The sequence below is a fragment of the Phoca vitulina genome, unplaced genomic scaffold, assembly GCF_004348235.1.
Source record: "Phoca vitulina isolate PV1807 unplaced genomic scaffold, GSC_HSeal_1.0 scaffold2, whole genome shotgun sequence".
In the NCBI taxonomy this organism is placed as follows: Eukaryota; Metazoa; Chordata; class Mammalia; order Carnivora; family Phocidae; genus Phoca; species Phoca vitulina.
The window spans coordinates 76,645,567-76,666,885 of NW_022589705.1; the positions used below are offsets into that span (position 1 = coordinate 76,645,567).

Consider the following 21,319-nt stretch of genomic DNA (forward strand, 5'->3'; position numbering starts at 1 on the left):
ACAGTTATCTTTATTATAAATCCCAAGCACTCTGGAAATTCAAAAAAGGGTAATTACTTCCCAACTGGGGTATAAAGAACAGCGATGTTTTTGGAATCTAGTAATATTTCGTGGAGAAATGGCAGTATCTGATGCTGTGCCATTGTGGTAGAAACTGTGCTAGGCAAGTTCAAAGCTACAAGCCACTTCAAAGGAATGACCATTCCCAAAGATTCAACTGCTAGTAAAGCAGGGAAAGCAGGAGGCCAGCAAGGAGGCTACTGCAATAGCCTAGCAAGTAGTAATGAGAACCTGACCAAAAAACCAGGGTGTGGAGTAGAAACAGGAAAGCTGGGTACGTAAGTGTGTATCTGTAAGATTAGTACAGATATGAGAAACAATGCAGATAGACAATGTAAAATCTGGTAAGTAAACCAGACCTAGAAGGGAATAGATAATGAAGAACTCTTGAGTTTTCAAGTTGGTTGAGCTGGGTGGGGGGGTGTGATGACACTGGAGCCATATAGGAAACAGGAAAATCAGGAGAAAACGGGAATAAGGAGAAGGGAGAGAGAAGTCGGAGATACTAGTGGGATAAGCAGATAAAGGTAATGAGCAGGCATTTGAAAATGATAAGGTGCAGCAAGTGCTAAAGTCATACTTGGGAGTAAACTAACCAGAGATACCAGTTGTATTCATAAAGTCTATAAATATGAAGTGATACTACATCTCATTTACCTAATGTTCCCCGAATAAATGACAAAACTTACCATCTGCCACACTTGCATGATATTGTCTTCTGATACAGAACAAATCACCCAAGGTTCATTGGGATTCCAGGAGAAATCAGATATCTTGGCAGTGTGACCACCATGAATAAACTGGAAGAGGGAGGAAAACAAAGATATGAAAAGCAGAGGGCAATAAACAATGGACTATTTTAATACTACTCAATGTGCAGAACATACCAACAATTCTGGTGGCCCATCTTCTGCATCTTCTGGGGATTGTTCCTCTCCAATTTTACTAGCACAAAAAGATTTTTAAAAAGTTAAAAGAGATTTATCCCAAGTAACTAATTTGGAAAACTATAAATAAAGAAAGTAACTCCACAAACAGTAACCAATACAAGACTTACCTTAAATCCCAGACATTCAGTCTGCGATCAGTACCACTGGAAGCCAAAATAGTCTCATTGTGAGGCGACCACTGAACCTATAGTAAGAATGAAGGAAATAGAAAAGCTGTTATTTAGAAAATGAAGGGGAAAATACCTAAATTATATTTAACAGTTTAAAAATTTCATAAATAAAAAAGAAAAGTATTTTAGACATAATTAAAACTGAGAGCTGGAGGGGGTGTCTGGATGGCTCAGTTGGTTGGATCATGCAACTCTTGATCTCAGGGTTCTAAGTTCCAGCCCCAGTTTGGGTGCAGAGATTACTTAATAAATAAATAATAAAAAAACAAAAAACAAAACAAAAAAACCCAAACCTCCCCCCAACACACGAAAAAAAAAACCCCCAAAAACCAAAAAACACAAAAAAACCCTGATAGGTTATCTTCATACAAGAAACCATCTTATCTACCTATCACTAAACCCAGGATGTCAGCTTTTGTTCTACTTCATTATATGTATATAGATACATATCTATATCTATATATCTGTATCTATATATATCTGTGTGTGAGTGTATGTGTGTTAAAGATTTTTAGGGGCGCCTGGGTGGCTCAGTTGGTTAAACGGCTGCCTTCAGCTCAGGTCATGATCTCAGGGTCCTGGGATCGAGCCCCGCATCGTGCTCCCTGCTCTGCGGGGAGTCTGCCTCTCCCTCTCCCTCTGCTGCTCTCTCGCTGGCGCTCTCTTTCAAATAAATGAATAAAATCTTAAAAAAATAAAGATTTTTAATTTTAAGTAAACTATTTCATCATATATATATACACACACATATACATACACACACACATACATATACACATATATATACATATGTATATAGAATTTTTAATTTTTAAGTAAACTCTACACCCAATGTGGGGCTGGAACTTATGACCCTGAGATCAAGAGTCACATGTTCCACCTACTGAGTCAGTCAGATGCCCCTCATCTTATATTTTTGAAGATCTGATCTTAATCTAGTTTTACTAATTCTGGCTTCTGGCCAAATGTAATCCAATTCTGACCTTAGAACTAAAGTACGGAACACATACATACAGTATCTATTTTCTCAAGTATTTACTATGAATTCAGTATTACACATAAAACTGATAAAAAACTAAAACAACAAAAAAAAACTGATAAAAAACTGACTCCTTACAATAATGATTTTATTAAAGTTAGCTACCACACATACAACAATCACATACTGTTACACTGTTTGATAAGAAAGTCCTAGCTTCGGGCGCCTGGGTGGCTCAGTTGGTTAAGCGACTGCCTTCAGCTCAGGTCGTGATCCTGGAGTCCCAGGATCGAGTCCCACATCGGGCTCCCCCACTCAGTGGGGAGTCTGCTTCTCCCTCTGACCCTCTCATGCTCTCTCTCACTCTCTCTCTCAAATAATAAATAAATAAAATCTTTAAAAAAAAAAAAAAAAAAAGAAAGTCCTAGCTTCATGGTACAGATAAAAGGGCATTAGTGACCAATACTTAGGGAAGAATTTAGATACTCTCCAGGCAAGAACACCATTACAAACAAGGACAAAGAGACAGGATAAAGACAAAATGTTCACTGGAGCAGTCTAAGAGTAGAAAGTAAGGTTAAGTGAGACCAAGTGCATAGGAGTATGGCTCACCTAGAGCCTGGTTCAGAGGCCCCTTTCACACACCAAAATTAACTTTGACCACCCTTAAGTTCTTTTTCTTAAGATATATTTATTTATTTGACAGAGAGAGACAGAGAGGAGAGCGCACAAGCAGGGGGAGTGGCAGGCAGCGGGAGAAGCGGGATTTGATCCCAAGACCCTGGGACCATGATCCGAGCCGAAGGCAGCCGCTTAACAGACTAAGCCACCCAGGTGCCCCCCGTCCCATTTTTAAGATTTTATTTACTTGAGAGACAGAGAGAGAGAGAGAGAGAGAGAGAGAGAGAGAGAGCGCGCGCACGCGCGCACAAGCTGGGGGGAGGGGCAGAGGGAGAAGCAGACTCCTAACTGAGTAAGGAGCCCAATGCGGGGCTCAATCCCAGGACCTCAGAATCATGACCTGAGCCAAAGGCAGACCCTTAACTGACTGAGCCACCCACCCGTAAGTGCCCCCACCCTTTAGTTCTTAACACTTAACAATCTTCTGTTAGGTGAATCTAAATGGGCCTTTCCTTGCTATAAAACTGTAAGCTCTTTTTTAAAGATTTTATTTATTTGACTGAGAGAGAGCAAGAGAAGGAACACAAGCAGGGGGAGTGGGAGAGGGAGAAGAAGGCTTCCCACGGAACAGGGAGCCCGATGCGGGGCTCAATCCCAGGACCTCAGGATCATGACCTGAGCCGAAGGCAGACACTTAACGACTGAGCCACCCAGGCACCCCTGTAAGCTCTTTGATAGCAAAGACTATATATAACATATTCCTCACAGTGTCCTGGCAATAAGCATTGAACATAGTGCCACATTTCTTGAATTGAATCAGGGAGCTCGAGCTTTGCATGTTAAGAAAGGAGCTTAAACTGATGAGGCAGAAAACATGGAGCTAGTACTTTTGGCTTCAACTGCAAAATCAATAGACATGGCAAGTTCTGGAAATAAGGGAAGAGACAAATATCAGGAACATGAATACAATTATCGGGCACTGATTTTCTTAATACCTCAAGAGTAGCCAATGACCAGTTTGAGGAAGTACAGAAATAACAATCCCAATTCCTACAGAGATTATCATAGATACGTAGAAGATTTCTATTATTGATAGGGGATAAAGCACAAGTGTGCCTACTCACACATCCAGGTTTTCCTTAAACAAACAAACAAATGTAGCATTAGTTTCTCTTACCTGGAATATTTCATCCTTATGTGATTCAAAGGAATGCAACTTAAGTTTCAGATTTCTCAGATCCCACAAGGCAACAGTCTATGTACAAAAAGGAAAGCAAGTGCAATCAATAATTTTTTAATGAGAAAACCTGCAATTGAAAGAGCACTGTGCAAAGGAAGCAAAAGAAATTTACCCAATGTTTTTTTCTTAAAATAAACCAAACTGACCTTGTCGGCTGATCCTGTGGCCAGAATGAACTCACTATAAGGATTGAAAGATAGGCAGTTCACTTCAGCAGTGTGAGCATCAACTGAGTGGCTTGGTTTAGAAGTATTGTTTGAACGAGTATCCCAGCTTTAATAAAAAAGGAAAAACATGAAAAAAGCTTGAAATGGGTAATATAAAACCTAGACAACAAGGAAAAAACTAAAACATGGATTCTACTCACATCATAAGTTTCTGATCATCAGCAACTGACCCAAACAGAGACTCATGGAGTAAATGCCAGGAAACATCTTCTACTACCGCTGTATGTCCTGTAAAGATGGTCTTCGCATCCACCACTTTTCCTTCCTTTGGAACAGCACTGATGTCCCAGAGGCAGATGGTCTTAAATGTAAAATTAACTATTATATAAATGGAAGCTTCTCACTTCCCCACATACCTCAGAAAAGAAACCAACTGATAACCAGCCCAGATTTGCATCAAAATGAGAAGGACACGTACATGGTCGTCTGAAGCACTAAGTAAGTGCCCACTGAGATTTGGGTTCCAAGAAAGTCCATAGCCTTCCTTCTGATGTCCACGCAGACGCAAGTCTGGGTTGCACTCTCCAGAAGGGTCTGCAAATTAACAGACATATCAAGACTATCCAGAGTCTACTGCTTCTTTGGGTCTACAAAGCATAATGGAATTTTGATGAAGAGATCTAAAGCTCTTCATATTTATAGCAAAACAGACCCATTATGATCAAATTTTTAATACTTAAAATGCACCATTATTCTGTTCTGTGTAAAAAAAAAAGCATTTTTTTTCACCTAGGTAAGAAGAACAAAGGAAGAATATCCACATATACCAATATACATCACAAGATGTTAAAATATACAAATAACAAGCAATTAAATCCAGATTGAGTGGAACAGTGTATTCCCATAGTGACTCATTATCTGTATTTGAAATGAAGAGGGCAAGTACCTGGTTTGGAAGGATGTTTTGTATAGTCAAAAACAAGAACATCACTGGATGGAGTCTTTGTTGCAATGATGCAAGGGTTCTGGGGCATATAACGCGCCCGGTTTACTTCTCCTTCATGGTTGATCTTGATTTCTATTTCAATTTTTCCACTAACTGAGCCAAAACCTCCAAATTCTGTAAATAAGAAATTGCAAATGAGGACAAAGCAAGAGCTACTCTGTCACTCAAATTATGACACAGGCAAGCTTTTTATCAGCAACCTGGTATAATACTAGAAATAATCTAGACATTTGTTAAGAGTATAAAGTGTTTTCATACCTCTTATTTCATTTGATTCTTACTGCAACCCTACACAGTAAGGAAGACGGTTAATATCCCCCAAAATTTTACCAAGAAAAACAGAAATTTGGAGTACCTACGTTAATCTGTTCTTAGTGACAGGACTACGGCTGAACCTAATGTGAATTCCCATTTTCCTGATTCCTAGCCTAATACTCTTTCAGCTATACCTACACCAATTCTAGATAGTTATTTAACAAACGTTATAATACTATCTAAAAGTCAGGAACACTACCATTTCCACTTCGAAAGTAGATTCTCAATAAGCAATTTTCAAATCCCATTTAAAGTAACAAAAAGTGCTGAATAAATAAAATCCAAGTTACTGTATTATTATTATTTTTAAAGATTTTATTTATTTATTTGACAGAGAGAGACACAGCGAGAGAGGAAACACAGCAGGGGGAATGGGAGAGGGAGAAGCAGGCTTCCCGCGGAGCAGGGAGCCCGATGCGGGGCTCGATCCCACTGGGATCATGACCTGAGCTGAAGGCAGACGCTTAACGACTGAGCCACCCAGGTGCCCTATTTTATTTTTTTAAGATTTATTTGAGAGAGAGAGAGCGAGAGAGCATGTGCATGTGAGCATGAGCAGGAGGGGCGGAGGGAGAGAGAGAGAATCCCAAGCAGACTCCGCACTGAGTGCAGAGCCCGACATGGGGCCCATCCCAAGACCATGACCTGAGGTGAAACCAAGACTCAAGATGCTCAACCGTCTACTCCAGCCATGTGCCCCTTAAGTTACTATTTTAATGAATATTAAAGTACACAGTGTGCCAGATACTAAAGAGTTCCCTTTACACCATCTATTTGAAGCTGTAGTTTGGAATGACCTTGCTGAAATACCATCACACCATTATCTTTTCCCTGTACCATTTCTCTTAGTCCAGTGAGGAAAAACAGAGCCACAATAGCTAGTTCCATTTTCCTTAACCCCCACTTATATATGCCAACCACAATCCTTAGCTGAAATAAACCAGGCAGGCAAGGACTAGATAAAAACATTTTTTATTCACATTTGACTACTGTATGCACTTAGTTCTCCCAAGTGCCATTATAAAATGTATAACAATATAATTTGTGATTATGTAAATCTTGGCAAAGCAACATATAAACAAAGGTAGTTAATGATTAGTCGAAGAATTACAGAAAGCAGCATGATAAGATACTTAAGAGTCGGACCTTGGCCTAACTGACTGCCAAAGCTTGATTTGGGGAAGGTCTTCAATTTCTGAGTCTCAAATATCTTCTCCATAAAGAAAAGTTGTGAGAGTAACTTGTAAATTAAAACCCTGTCAACAGCACTGTTACACAAGTGTCACACTTTGAAGGACAAAAATCTTTTCAAAAAGCAAGGACATAGATGGGTAATATGGCTGGCAGATTAGATAACTTTCAATTTCCAAATAACTTTTTACAGTTGAAATGCAAATGTCTCATAAAGACTAAAAATCTAAAATTAAAAACTCAGAATAGACTCTAAAGGAGAAAACAACCCCACATTAAATGAATTTCCCCCCAGAACTCTAGACCTCGAGTATCTACAATGTAAAAAAGAAGGTATAAGATAGGGATTGCAAAGAACTTTCAGTCTAAACACAGAGAGAAAAAACAGTACTACAGATGACTATGACAAAAAAGCCTAACTGCCAGAAAAGCGATCCCGATGACAAGGGAAGGGGAACAGCTGCCGCCGAGCCCGCAGAGCAAGGGCACTGACTACATAATGTGGGGTATTTTGGTATTGGAGACATACTAAACAGAGGGTGTCTCCCTAACTGTGGTTAAAATACAGTAGTAAGTCAGCTTAGACGATTCACAATGGACTTTTTACAAAGATGAGGACTCATCTATTTAAAAAATAATTAGGGGTTCCCAAGCTGAAGCTGACAGACAAAAGGCCAAATCTGAAGTAGGAAACAAAGACTGAGGTATCAATGTACAATAAATGACTATCAAGGCCCAGTTGTATTCCTATTTTGTTTGCTTCTCTCCATATAAAACTCTTTTAAAAAAACTTGGCGGGGGGGGGGGGGGCGCCTGGGTGGCTCAGTTGTTCAGTGTCTGCCTTCGGCTCAGGTCATGATCCCAAGGTCCTGGGATCGAGCCCCGTGAAGGGCTCCCTGCTCGGCAGGAAGCCTGCTTCTCCCTCTCCCACTCCCCCGGCTTGTGTTCCCTGTCTCACTGTCTCTCTGTCAAATAAATAAATAAAATCTTAAAAAAAAAAACAAAACAACAAAACATGTGGGGGGGGACTTGAGCTATAATGTACTAAAAGTGCCTAGCTTGACAAATTTTTACAAATGTATACACTGGGAAAACCAGCACCCAGATCAAAATATAGAACATCTCCAGCTTCCCAGAAGGTACTATCATGTCCCTCCCAACCAATATCCACCCTCCCCCACAAACGGGTAACCAGAAGTGATTTCTACCTGTAAGCCACTCTTTGAGTCCATAAACTACCTTTTTATCAAAAAAAGAGTAAACTCTAACAACAAATATTCAACTATCTCACCATGATTTAATAAGTTTATTTTATACAATTCAGAGAAAAGACTAAAGATATCTTAAAAAAAATTCTCCAAATAAATCGCTAAAAATAAACTTGCTGGTATTGAAAGATCTTGATAACAGAGTCATAAGTAAAATTTTACATCTAATCTATTTGACAAGGGCTTAAAATATGACTATAGCCAGGCTGACCCTAATATAAACACACAAATTCTTTTTACTGTCAAAACAGGACAAAGCCAGTTTTCAGTTTTCACTTTGAAAGTTCAATGATCTTTTGAAGCTGTCTGCCATCCATTACCTAAAACCAAACGGGGTCAAGTGGATGGTAACTAATTATAATAGTTCAATCTGAGAGCCCAGAATATTTCATCTGAGAGCAAGACTGACTAGTAAGCTATCTACCTAATAACCACCCAAAAGACATTAGGATATTATCTACTTCCACAATTGTTAAGACCATAGAGAAGAGAGCACCACCCTTCTTTAAAGCACCAAGCCTATCCAGTGATCTGAAGGGGGGGGGGGGAGGAGTAAAAGGAAGAGAAGAGAGAGAAAGGGAGATAAGCTGTGTAACCTTAGGGCAAGTTACAAAACAACTATTGAGTATCAGTTTCCCTATGAGGATTAAATAGGGTGATTTATATAGTTGTACAAATGTATCACGCATTACCAGTATTTTTAATTGTTCCTCTGTAATTAAGCATTAATTAAGGGGGATAAAGCAAAAGTTGGGTTTGATGTTATTAAAAAAACTCAGTTACCAGAAAAGATCTGAGTACATATGTTAAAAAAAAAAAAAAAATGCCACTTCAACAACCAGTGAAGAAAACAATTTGCCAGCAAATGGAATTTTTTAAGATTTTATTTATTTATTTGACAGAGAGAGAGATAGCGAGAGCAGGAACACAAGCAGGGGGAGTGGGAGAGGGAGAAGCAGGCTTCCCGCTGAGCAGGGAGCCCGATGTGGGGCTCGATCCCAGGACCCTGGGGTCATGACCTGAGCCAAAGGCAGACTCGTAACGACTGAGCCACCCAGGCGCCCCTGGAATTTTTTTTTTTTTAAAGTAGCTTCCATGCCTAGCATGGAGCCCAATGCAGGGCTTGAACTCACCACCCTGATATCAAGACCTGAACTGATCAAGAGTCGGAATTAAGCTTAACCGACAGCCACCCAAGTGCCCCCAGCAAATAGTATTTTTAAAAAATTGCTAACCACTTAGAAAAATGCTTGGATTCCTACTCCATACCCAATGCCAAAACAAATTCCAGAAAGATAACAGTTTTAATGGCCAAAACATAAATAAGCATAAGAAAATAACAGGTAAATATTTTAAAATCTTGGAATAATAAAGGCATTTCCAAGAATGACACAAAATCTGAAGGCTTTCAGACGGAAGTTGGGACAAGTAAATCCAATGTTGGCAAGGACATGGAGAAACACACATAAATACATCGCTATTGGTGGGACTGTGAATCTTTTTTGGAGGGCAACAGCAGTTACTAATTTTACTTGAAAATGTTCTTGCCCTTTGATCAGCATTCCACTTAGAAAATTATTTTATAGCAAAACTATGCAAGACATGGTACAAGAATTGTTTTTCAAGCCAGAAAATTGGAAACCACTTAAATGTCAAATAAGGGATGGTTAATTATGACATAGTATACAACCATCAAAAGGAGATACATCTTAAACATAAAGATGTCCAAGATACATCAGGTCAGAAAAGCATATTCTATGCTGCATCCTTAGTACCAAGAAAAAAGCCCGGCGTACAGTAAGTACTCAACATATATGTTGAATGAGTGAGCCAATAAATGGGATAGATAAATCATTCAAAAAACAATTTAACAGTCATCTATATGTAGAAGATAGGTTTATGGCAGTGGCAGAGTCCATAGTTCTCTATTTGCTTTGATTTCTAAAAAAAATTTATTACATTACCAGAGTATTTGCTTTGTCACTAAATAACCAAAAATCCTATTTAAAAACAATTTATCTTCATTTAATAGAAAGGAAGCTGACGCTCAGAGAAACTAAATGATTTATCCAAAACCACACAGCTAGTGAGTGGCATAACAGGATCTCAAGCCCAAGACCTTGGACTCTTAAGTTCAGTGTCCATCCCCACCCCACCCCAACACTAATGTCTACCCAGAGAATAACTTCCCAATAATTGTTGGGTCAGTGACACAAAATCATATTTGTGGACCTTTATCTTAAGAACTTACTACTTTGCATTCTGTATCACCACAAAGAAATATGGAGTGATCAAAAGATTAACTGCACACAAGAATCCTGGCAAGTAACTGGAGCCCAAAAGAACTTAATCTAAGAATGGATTCTACTAATCAGGAGAAATTTAACATTAAATATCCATTTTTTAGATCACATATCTCAATGAGAGTGTATCTTTTATCTCTTGGTATTAATTTAAAATTAGGGATAACAACAAAGGTAACTCATCCATTTCCACCTCTATTAAAAGGGAAAGAGTTAAGTATTTCATGAACAGCTAAACCCTTAGATTATCTCCTAATATAGAATTAAATGGCTCATTTAATTTTTATATACGTATCAAGTGTCATGGTTAAGTCATTTCTACCACTTCAAAATGGAAAGGGTAATTTAAGTCATTGTTTCTCAATCTTTTTCCCCCCTCTAAAAAACCTTATAAAACATCTTTTCTGACACTCCTGATGAAGTTTTAATACCACAGATATCCTGTGTATTTATGTATACCATGTATATCTGTGCTTTATACGTTTAAAGAATAAAGATTGTTGGGGTGCCTGGGTGGCTCAGTCGTTAGGCGCCTGCCTTCAGCTCAAGTCATGATTCCAGGGTCCTGGGATCGAGCCCCACATCGGGCTCCCTGCTCCACGGGAAGCCTGCTTCTCCCTCTCCCACTCCCCCTGCTTGTGTTCCCTCTCTTGCTGTGTCTCTCTCTGTCAAATAAATAAATAAAATCTTAAAAAAAAAAAAAAAAAGAATTAAGATTATTTTCACACATCCCCCATTCCAAGAACCAATTTTCATCCCCTTGGGGCAATTATCTCCCATGCTGAGAATGCACAAATGCATGCATGCACACCAGTAATAAATGGTGGACTTTGGGGGCACCTGGCTGGCTTAGTTGGTAGAGAATGTGACTCTTGATCTCGGGGTTGTGAGTTGGGTATAGAGATTACTTAAAAGCAAAATCTTAAAAAAAAACAAAAAAACCTATGATGGTAATAATTTGCAATATATGAGTGTATCAAATCAACACCTTGTACAACTTAAACTTACATAAAGTTATATGTCAATTACATCTCAATAAAGCTGGAATAAAAAAAAAGTCCCTCCCCCCCCACCAATAAAGGGGCACCTGGCTGGCTCAGTCAGAAGAGCATACGACTCTTGATCTCAGGGTCTTAGGGTTGAGTTTGAGCCCCACATTGAGTGTAGAGATTACATAAATACAACTTAAAAAAAAAAATAAAAGAATGAATGAATGGTGGATTTTAGCTTCTTTCAATTCTAGAAACCCCCCCCACCAATCTAGTAGAGGAGGGTTTCTAAAAAAGACATAGAACCAGGTATCTAATAATATCTGTATTGCAAACGTAGGGTTTCCAAAGCTCAAAATCTTATTACTAATTTGACAGGTTACTTAATCAAACTTTATACCCTTTTCATGATAATTCAAAGATACGAAAGATATAACCCATACATCATTCCTTCTTTCAGTTTGAAGACTCCTACCTCCTTTCTCACTGTCGTAGTGTGAAGCATCAAACTGAGCATCATCGTTAGGGAGCTGCACACTGGCTATCACAAGATGGTTTTGTTCATCTGACGTGTGTGTTCCCAGGACAAGTCGATGAATGCTGAAGTCTTTCCCTTCCGGTCTGTAATAGCAATACATGGTCACTATTCAAATTAGTAACACTAAGAGAGACAATGAAGTCAGTGATATACTTGGTATGCAAAAGGCACTATTACAACTAGGTTTTGGGAAGAAAAACTTATCGAGAGCCACATTTCTGGGGCACCTGGGTGGCTCCGTCGGTTAAGCGTTTGTCTTCGGCTCAGGTCATGATCCCAGCGTCCTGGGATCAAGCCCCGAATCGGGGGTCCCTGCTCCACAGGGAACCTGCTTCTCCCTCTCCCTGCCGCTCCCCCTGCTTCTGCTCTGTCAAGTAAATAAATAAATCTTTAAAAACAAAAAAAAAGCCACATTTCTGACCTTTTTTTTTTTTTAAGATTTTATTTATTTGTCAGAGAGAGAGAGAGCACAAGCAGGGGGAGTGGCAGGCAGAGGGAGAAGCAGGCTCCCCGCTGCGCGAGGAGGCTGATGCAGGACTTGATCCCAAGACTCTGGGATCATGACTTAAGCCATAGAGAGATGCTTAACTGACCAAGCCACCCAGGCATCCCCATATTTCTGACTTTTATTGTATCTTCCATAGAGGAGTATAAGGAGGATCACACAGCACTTAGTTTTGTAAATATTTCTTAAGTTGGCCAAAAATTTACAATTACTTTGGGGAAACATCTAACGGAATAAAATGTGAATTAATTACTCACCCTTTACAATAGGTTGGGGGTAAAGAAAACAATTGCTGGGTACACTAACACTTTAGATTACTTCATTAAAAGGTAAAGGAAAGAAAATAACATTAGGTAAACTAATTGTTCAAATATTTACCAAGTACCTAATCAGTAAGCAAATTGTGCCAAATACAATGAAGTACAAAAATGATTAAGACATGATTCGTGCACTCGAAAAGCTAGGGGCAATTAGATAGTCACGTACATAAATAATTAAAATATAAGTCGGAGGGGGAGATGAACCATGAGAGACTATGGACTCTGAGAAACAAACTGAGGGTTCTAGAGGGGAGGGGGGTGGGGGGACGGGTTAGACTGATGATGAGTATTAAAGAGGGCACGTTCTGCATGGAGCACTGGGTGTTATGCACAAACAATGAATCATGGAACACTACATCAAAAAGTAACGATGTAATGTACGGTGATTAACATAATGAAATAAAATTTAAAAAAATCAAAATTAGCTAAGGAGAAAAAGAAAAGAAATATAAGTCAACCAGTACTACATGAAAGGCACACAAGAAGATGGGAGTTTATATAAGAAAGATTACTTCTGGAATTAAGGAAGTGTCCGTTAAAGAGGTGATACTTCAGCAGACGTCAAAATGGGAGCTAAAACCCAGAAGAGATAAGGGCTCTGGTAAACAGTATTCCAAGGAAAGGGAACTGAGCAAAGGGCAAGTCCACAAAATCCCAGACACCTAAGCTGTTTACAAACCATGTATCACTTAAAGATGAAGATACTTGAGGTTTAGGAAAAGTAGGCAAACTTGCTTAACATCATACAACTACTAGGACCAATATCCCAATTTGACTTTGGATGTGGGAAAATGCAGTCAAAGAGAGAAGGCTAAAAAACAGATTCTAGGGTGCTGAATGCCACCTTAAGGCATTCACGACTCTATGCTACAGGGGGAACAAGGGACCATGGAAAATGTCTAAGGGACCTAACACCATCTGAATTACCACAGAAGGATTAATCTAACAGTGTAAAGCAGAGGTTCTTCAAGTGTGGTATCAGGACCAACAGCATCAGCATCACTTAGGAACTTCAGCTAGAAAGGCAAATTAAATTCTCAGATCCACTCCAGACCTACTAAATTAGGAACCTGGGATGTTGGGCACAATGGCCTATCTTATAATCCCTCCAGCTGATTATGATACATGTTCAAGTCTGAGAACCCCTGGTCTAGAAAAGAAAGATATTACATAATAGAATCCACTGGAGCTTGTAAATGAACTGTCAAGTGAAGAAAAGAGAAAAACCTAGGAAATGTCAAACCAAAGTCAACTATGATAAAGAGAAATAGAAACAATAGGAGAAAGCTGGAGTGGGACTCTATGGAAAGAAGATACTCAGTCTGGAACATGTGATGTTGGGGAAGACCGTAAGATACTCCAGAGAAGACACCAACAGGCAGCTGAAAATTCAGGAAAAGCTCAGAAGTTGGGTCTAGAGATAACCAATAGGAATTACTCTGCACAGAGGCAATAGATATCTATATCCTACATAGAAAAAGTAGAGGGCACCTGGGTGGCTCAGTTGTTAAGCACCTGCCTTCGGCTCAGGTCACGATCCCAGGGTCCTGGGATCGAGTCCCTGCTCAGCGGGAAGTCTGCTTTGCTCTCTCCCACTCCCCCTGCTTGTGTTCCCTCTCGCTGTGTCTCTCTCTGTCAAATAAATAAAATCTTAAAAAAAAAAAAAAAAGAAAGAAAAAGTAGAGGAAAGAAAGAGAGCTGTCAACACAAAACTGGGAATACCTGCATTTAGGGTAAACAAAGAACCACAGGAAGTGAGGGAAGAAAAGTATTACAGAACTACAACTGTATTTTTTTAAAAAAAGGATATGAATAAATACCACCACTACCACCACACACACACACACACAAAAGACCAACAGACACAAAAATTAAACACTTGACATTAGGTATGCTTGCTTCTAAGTAATCCTCATCTTAAAAAGAAAATTAGTACTGCTGGGGCGCCTGGGTGGCTCAGTCGGTTAAGAGTCCAACTCACAATTTCAGCTCAGGTCATGATGTCATGGGTCGTGGGACTGAGCCCTGTGTGGGGCTCTGAGCTCAGCAGGAGTCTGCTTGAACATTTTGCCACCTCCCACTCTCACTCAAAATAAATAAATAAAATCTAAAAAAAATTAGCATTGTTATATGTATATATATATGTATATATACGTATATATGTGTATATATATGTGTGTGTATATATATACGTATACGTATATATACAAAAAAAAAAAGGTAGAGGCTGGGTATTTGGACCAACGTCAAACACTGCAAAAAGGTTTATTTACCTAGTTCTGCTAAAGTAGAAAGTTACTAAGATAACACAGATTTCAACCTTGGGGAATTTAGTCTAATTCATTGCTTTCCAAGTTGAGCTAATTATTGCATTATATAGCAAGGTGTTTTTTTTTTTTAAAGATTTTATTTATTTATTTGACAGAGAGAGAGACACAGCGAGAGAGGAACACAGCAGGGAGAGTGGGAGAGGGAGAAGCAGGCTTCCCGCGGAGCAGGGAGCCCGATGTGGGGCTCGATCCCAGGACCCCAGGATCATCCTGAGCCGAAGGCAGACGCCTAACGACTGAGCCACTCAGGCGCCCCATAGCAAGGTTCTTAAAAATATGGCTCCAGAATGATTTAGTAGGCGTGGGGTGGCCATGTTGATCCACTGATCGAATATGATATGGCTCATGACTGTGGAATCACCATTCAACTATTTTTCATCAAGTACTCTGCCACCAGTTCCTAAATGGTTTATTACTGAGAACTCCTGAGAGAAATGACTCCACTTAACCTGAACTCAAATAATTCTTTAAAAAAAATATATATATTTTTAGAAAGAGTGTGGGGGGAGGTGCAGAGGGAGAGAGAAGCTTAAGGAGACACCCGTGCAGAGCCCGAGGTGGAGCTCAATCTCACAACCCTGAGATCACAACCTGAGCAGAAACCAAGAGTTGGGCAATTAACCAACTATGCCAGCCAGGCACATTGAACTTAAATAATTCTGATGCTCAATTAGTTGAACATGGGAACTCCTGGTCATGATGAAGCTTCCAACTCTAAATTTCTAGGTATTTATTAGGAGTTTGGTAAACATCATTAGGGCAGACTTCTTCATTTTTTAATGCCACTGTGAAGGTAGCAACCTCTTTAAGTTATTAGTAAAATTTGTATCAAATTTCCATTACTTGTTGAGCTGAAACATAGCCTAATAACCACATTCTGCAAGATCTTGAATTCTGAAGACATGAATTTTGAAGAAATTTAGTTATTCAGCACATAATTTTTAAATGCTATTCTGAATGGTGAAGCAATTTTATAAAAGAAAACCCATTATCCCAACAGGCACATTGGTCTTGATAAAATCTTGTATTTAAATTCACCTTCAGGGCACCTGGGTGGCTCAGTTGGTTAAGCGACTGCCTTCGGCTCAGGTCATGATCCTGGAGTCCCGGGATCGAGTCCCGCATCAGGCTCCCTGCTCAGCGGGGAGTCTGCTTCTCCCTCTGACCCTCCCCCCTCTCATGTGCTCTCTCTCTCTCTCAAATAAAATCTTTATTAAAAAAAAATAAATAAATAAATAAATTCACCTCCATCTTTGCACTGTCACTTCCTCCTGGAAGCCTTTCACGGTACCCTAGGTTGAGGTAATTCTTCCTTGCCCTGATCATTTTATCTGTGCCACTCTTATAATTATTTTTTACTGTAACACAGTAGCCCCCCCATCCGTGGTTTTAGTTACCCGCGGTCAACCACAACCCCTCCGGAAGTAGATGATCTTCCTTCTGACTTATCATCAGGTCAATAGTAGCCTAATACTTCATCACAATGCCCATGTCATTCATCTCATTTTATTTCATCACATAGGCATTTTCTCAACATCACAAGAAGGGTGAGTACAGTGAGAGATTTTGACAGCAAGAGACCACAATCAGATAGCTTTTATTATGGTATATTATTATAATCACTGCTTTATTATTAGCCTCTTACGTGTCTAATTTACAAATTAAGCTTTACCGCACTTATGTATAGGAAAATACATAATATAGAGTTCAGTACTATCCATGGTTTCGGACATCCACTGGGGATTCTCAGCCATACTCCCTACAAATAATGGGGGTGGGGATATGTACCATACTATATACACAAGAAGTCACGGCTGGGAGAGTGTCTTATCTAAACTTGCACACCATGATATGTGGTACCTACCAGACCCTAAATAAATGGAAGGTAAACTAAGTACTATTTTATCTTCTCAGAGGTAAGCTTCTCAGGTGTAAGACCTACCCTACATGTGATTAATCTCTCACTATGCACAATTCCCTTATATAAAAACCATCCCACCTTCAGGTGTTAGTTCTGAACATCCTAAGTATCTCTGTAAAACTGCTCTTAGCACATGTAACTGTAACTATTAGTTTACATCAGCCTCTTCAACTATACATGCGCTCCTTGAAGGCAAGTACCATGTCACATAAATCTTCATACTAACCAGCTACCACCTCTAGATTCCAATGTTTTGCTGAAAAAACTGAACTCATCATAGCATTTTTTGGAAAGCTGACACATTTTACATTATTTGGTCAACTGTAGTTACAACAGGCTATTCAATTCGTTATCAGGAAAAGAAAACAAGTTTTCTCTTATCAGGTACACTGCAAAACTATTTTTACATTTTGTCTTATTTTTTGGCCTAGGAAAAAAACGTCACCAATAGGTTTTGATCACGTGCTCTCTTTGGGTGACTGGAGGAAAACAGGGAAAATCAACGTGAGAAATCTACACTGAGGAGGACATAACAAGATAACGTTCAAAAGATTCACATCACCTGGTTACATCTGGAAGCCACTGTGCAGTTAGGCTAGGCCACTCCAGAGCATGGGTCATCACCAAATCGTAAAGAAAAGGGGTATTCTTTTTCCATATTTTGTACTCTTCGTTGATCACACGTTCTTCTACTGCGTCATCAAAGGCTGCTAAAAAGTTAAAAACAAATTAAGTTAGCGAACACAAATGGAAACCGAGTCAACACTTCCTAAGCTACCGGCCCTGCTCGAGTCCAGATTCTGAAATGGAGGAGCTATGTGTAAATCTCCCCCCGGCGGAGGTACCAACACCCCTCTCCACCCGCGCGGGCCCGCTATTACTCTCGGGCTAGCCAGGCCCGTCACTCCGTTAGCCGTTCGGGCGACGGCGCCGGGCCTCACGAGCACGCTCCCGTTCGCGCTGAGTCTACAGAACCGGCGCGGAAGCCCGCACACCGGCCCCTGGGGTGGGGAACGGCGCAGGCAGAACCGGGAGAGGCGGGCGGACCGACAGGGAGCGCGGGGAGGGACCAAATAGCGGCCCGGGCCCCCCCACCAGCTCCACGCCGCGGCGACAGGCCTCCGCGCCGGAGGAACTGGCGCGCCGTTAGCCCGCCCCGCGGGGCGATTTCTCCTCACGCCTTCGATGGTGGGGACAGCACTCAAGAGTCGGGCTTGTCTTCACTGCTAGGCCCTGTCGAGGCCGCGGCGCCAGCCCGGCACCCCCCGCCCTCCTCGGGCGGCCCCAGCAGCCTCACCTTCCTTGTCGGCCATGGCGGGCAGGCAGGCCGGGGGGATCCCGGGGTCGAGCGTTGCAGGAGGGGCGGGGAGGCTACGGGCGCTCGCTCTGCGCGCGCGGCCTCTATTGTTTCCTGCTGCCCCTGCGTGAGGTCCGACTCGAGCACCTTCGCGCCAACACTGGCCAATCGGAGCGCCCCGAATGGTAGGGTGGGCGGGGAAGCCGCGTTCGCAGCCTATCCAGACACGCAGAGTCGCTTTCTGCGGGTCCGAGGCGCGCGCCCCTCCCCTGCCCCCACACGGCCCGGACCCGACTTCCTTCGATTGCGCGCGCGCGGAGCCGGTGGGAGTGCGACCGCCGGGTCACGTGAGAGGTTTAGTCCGCACTCTCCAGGGGGCAGCCATTTTCTTAAAGGCCGTTCAGCTCCCGACACTGTCAAAATACTCAGATGAGAAATATAGGATGCTTTCGGGTCTAGTTAACAACTCTGGGAGTTAGGCGGAAAGAAAAGGCTTCCAACCACTCAGACATAGGGGTGTCTAGTTCAAGTGTCTCCCTACTCCTATGTCCTCCAATTTCTTTTTCCTTATTTCTTAGAACGGATGAAGTAAACGCAGAAAATAGGGCCTAAGCCTATTAAAGATGTGCTCCCAGCGGCAGGCCCTAGGACAGAAATCTTAGGGTATAAAGTACATCGGCGAGAATGGAGTCCTGGTTCTTTAACGGGGCGTGCCAATGGGGGGCGGAGTCTAGAGCGGAAGTTGTAAATCAGATCTGAAGTCCGGCTAATGAAGGGCGGAAGTAGAGTGTCTAGTGCTGCAATCATGGCGCAGGAAGAGGAAGATATTCGAGATTACAATTTGACTGAAGAGCAGAAGGCGAGAAAGGCCAAGTATCCTCCAGTCATTCGGAAGTACGAGTGTGAGTAGGTGGCTCACTTCTCTCATGCTCTCTCTCCTTTCCCAGGTCTTCCGGCCTACCTTACCGCTTTACCCCGTAAGGTGCTTCAGGCTTGATCCCGTTTCGCCCTGTATTGTAGGTCCCTGTCTGGGGGATGCTAAAGGAAAAAGCCACCTGGTGTGAGAGTCGGGAAACTGGGCTGCCACATTTACAGTCTCTTGAACTCTTTCTACATTTACCTAGTCACATTACCTTGTGGGAATTTTACCGGTGTATTCATTCTAAAGATAACCATATTTTCAAGCGTTTGCCGGGTTGTCGCCCGTATGTATCTCCAACCAGTGGGGTGGTTGGAGTGTGGTTACGTTAGAGGACTTAGAAAGCTGAGTAGGGGGGCACCTGGGTGGCTCAGATGGTTAAGCATCTGCCTTCGGCTCAGGTCATGATCCCAGCGTCCTTGGATCGAGTCCCGCATCGGGCTCCCTGCTCTTTGGGAGCCTGCTTCTTCTCCCTCTGCCTCTCTCTCTCTCTGTCTCTCTGTCTCTCATGAATAAATAAATAAAATCTTAAAAAAAAAAAAAAAAAAAGAAAGAAAGCTGTGTAGGGAACTGCTAACTTGGTGATTTACCTGGATCGTGTTTTTCGTAAAAAGACCTGGTTTTGCCATGAACAGCTTTGTTAACTTAAGGCAAATCAGATAACCTTTGCACCTTAGTTCCTTCATCTGAGGAGTAAATGAGATAATACACCTGAAAGTATAGTGCAGATTCTGATCTTCTATATAAACGTTTAGTTATCCTCCCTAAAGGTTGCTATGGTTTGGGGAGCACAAATCTGACTTTTATTTTTCTACTTTAAAATCTCATTAATTTGGGGCGCCTGAGTGGCTCAGTCATTAAGCGTCTGCCTTTGGCTCAGGCATGATCCCAGAGTCCTGGGATCGAGCCCCGCATCGGGCTCCCTGCTTGGCGGGAAGCCTGCTTCTCCCTCTCCCACTCTCCCTGCTTGTGTTCCCTCTTTCGCTGCGTCTATGTCAAATAAATAAATAAAATCTTAAAAAAAAAAAAATCTCATTAATTTTCTTTTGTCCTCTGTAGAGTTTATTTATCATGGCATACTGGGTTCTGAACCCACATATCTCCCTTACTCATTTTTCTCTTAAAAACAGTTTTTTAGGGCGCCTGGGTGGCTCAGTTGGTTAAGCGACTGCCTTCGGCTCAGGTCATGATCCTGGAGGCCCTGGATCGAGTCCCGCATCGGGCTCCCTGCTCGGCAGGGAGCCTGCTTCTCCCTCTGACCCTCCCCCCTCTCATGTACTCGCTCTCTCTCATTCTCTCTCTCTCAAATAAATAAATAAAATCTTTAAAAAAAACAAAAACAAAAACAAAAAACAGTTTTTTAAAAGATTTTATTTATTTGAAAGTGAGAGAGAGTGCGCCCGCTTGCGATCACGAGCGGGGAGGAGGAGGGACAGAGGGAGAGGGAGAAGCGGACTCCCCACTGAGCAGGGATCCCTACTGGGGCTCCATCCGAGGACCCCGAGATCATGACCTGAGCCAGAGGCAGCCACTCAACCGACTGAGCCACCCAGGCGTCCCTTAAAAACAGTTTTCAATAAGTCTTGTATCGGGGCGCCTGGGTGGCTCAGTCGGTTAAGCGGCTGCCTTCAGCTCAGGTCATGATTCCAGAGTGCTGGGATCGAGCCCCGCATCGGAATCCTTGCTCTGCGGGGAGCCTGCTTCTCCCTCTCCGTCTGCCTCCCTGCCGCTCCCCCTGCTTGTGCTCTCTCTCTCTCTCTCTGTATCAAATAAAATCTTTAAAAAAAAAAAAAAAGTCTTGTATCTGATTCAAAAAGTACAACAGGTATACAGTGTGAAAGTCTTTCTCTTAGCCGATTCCCGACCACCTAGTCTTACTCTCCAGGTCAACATCAACAGTCCTTACCATTTTCTCATGTATACATGCAAAGATGTTCTAACATTTACTTTATTTAACCAATTTCCAGTTGATAGACATTTATGTTATTTCTAGTCTTTTGTTATTAGAAACAATGCAGCAGTAAATATACTTGTGCATCTATTGTTTTGCACATGTGCAAGTATATCTGTGAATTTCCAGAAGTTATGCTGCTCTGTCAAAGGATATGTATATTTTTAATTTTAACAGTTATTGCTAAATTGATCTCCAGTGAGGTTATGCCAATTTATACTCTCACTAGCATTGTATGAGCGTGCTTCTTTCCTCACACTTCTACCCATTTATTGCATA

General features: G+C 41.5%; 2 protein-coding genes across 9 annotated transcripts in view; one reads left to right on the top strand and one right to left on the bottom strand.

Annotated features, from left to right (window-relative positions):
* Positions 1-18,370, bottom strand: part of RBBP4 (RB binding protein 4, chromatin remodeling factor) — a 23,081-nt gene extending 4,711 nt beyond the window's left edge. Inside the window, exons 1-11 of one of the 2 annotated variants that reach the window (XM_032388837.1) lie at positions 18,171-18,370; positions 17,436-17,583; positions 11,735-11,880; positions 5,134-5,307; positions 4,666-4,781; positions 4,388-4,548; positions 4,167-4,293; positions 3,958-4,035; positions 1,118-1,194; positions 948-1,005; positions 750-860 (exon numbers count right to left, since the gene is read on the bottom strand). In XM_032388837.1, coding sequence (XP_032244728.1) covers positions 750-860; positions 948-1,005; positions 1,118-1,194; positions 3,958-4,035; positions 4,167-4,293; positions 4,388-4,548; positions 4,666-4,781; positions 5,134-5,307; positions 11,735-11,880; positions 17,436-17,583; positions 18,171-18,186 — 1,212 coding nt within the window. In that variant the 5' untranslated portion in view covers positions 18,187-18,370. Of the gene's footprint in view, positions 1-749; positions 861-947; positions 1,006-1,117; positions 1,195-3,957; positions 4,036-4,166; positions 4,294-4,387; positions 4,549-4,665; positions 4,782-5,133; positions 5,308-11,734; positions 11,881-17,435; positions 17,584-17,754; positions 17,903-18,170 lie in introns of those variants that run through there. The other variant, XM_032388844.1, reaches the window with a different exon arrangement.
* Positions 18,371-18,496: 126 nt separating this feature from the next.
* ZBTB8OS (zinc finger and BTB domain containing 8 opposite strand) overlaps positions 18,497-21,319 on the top strand; it is a 57,753-nt gene continuing 54,930 nt past the window's right edge. Inside the window, exon 1 of one of the 7 annotated variants that reach the window (XM_032388893.1) lies at positions 18,497-19,076. In XM_032388893.1, the coding sequence (XP_032244784.1) occupies positions 18,940-19,076 (137 nt within the window). In that variant the 5' untranslated portion in view covers positions 18,497-18,939. The remainder of the gene's footprint in view (positions 19,077-21,319) is intronic. The other 6 variants (XM_032388887.1, XR_004297569.1, XM_032388864.1 and 3 more) reach the window with 6 other exon arrangements.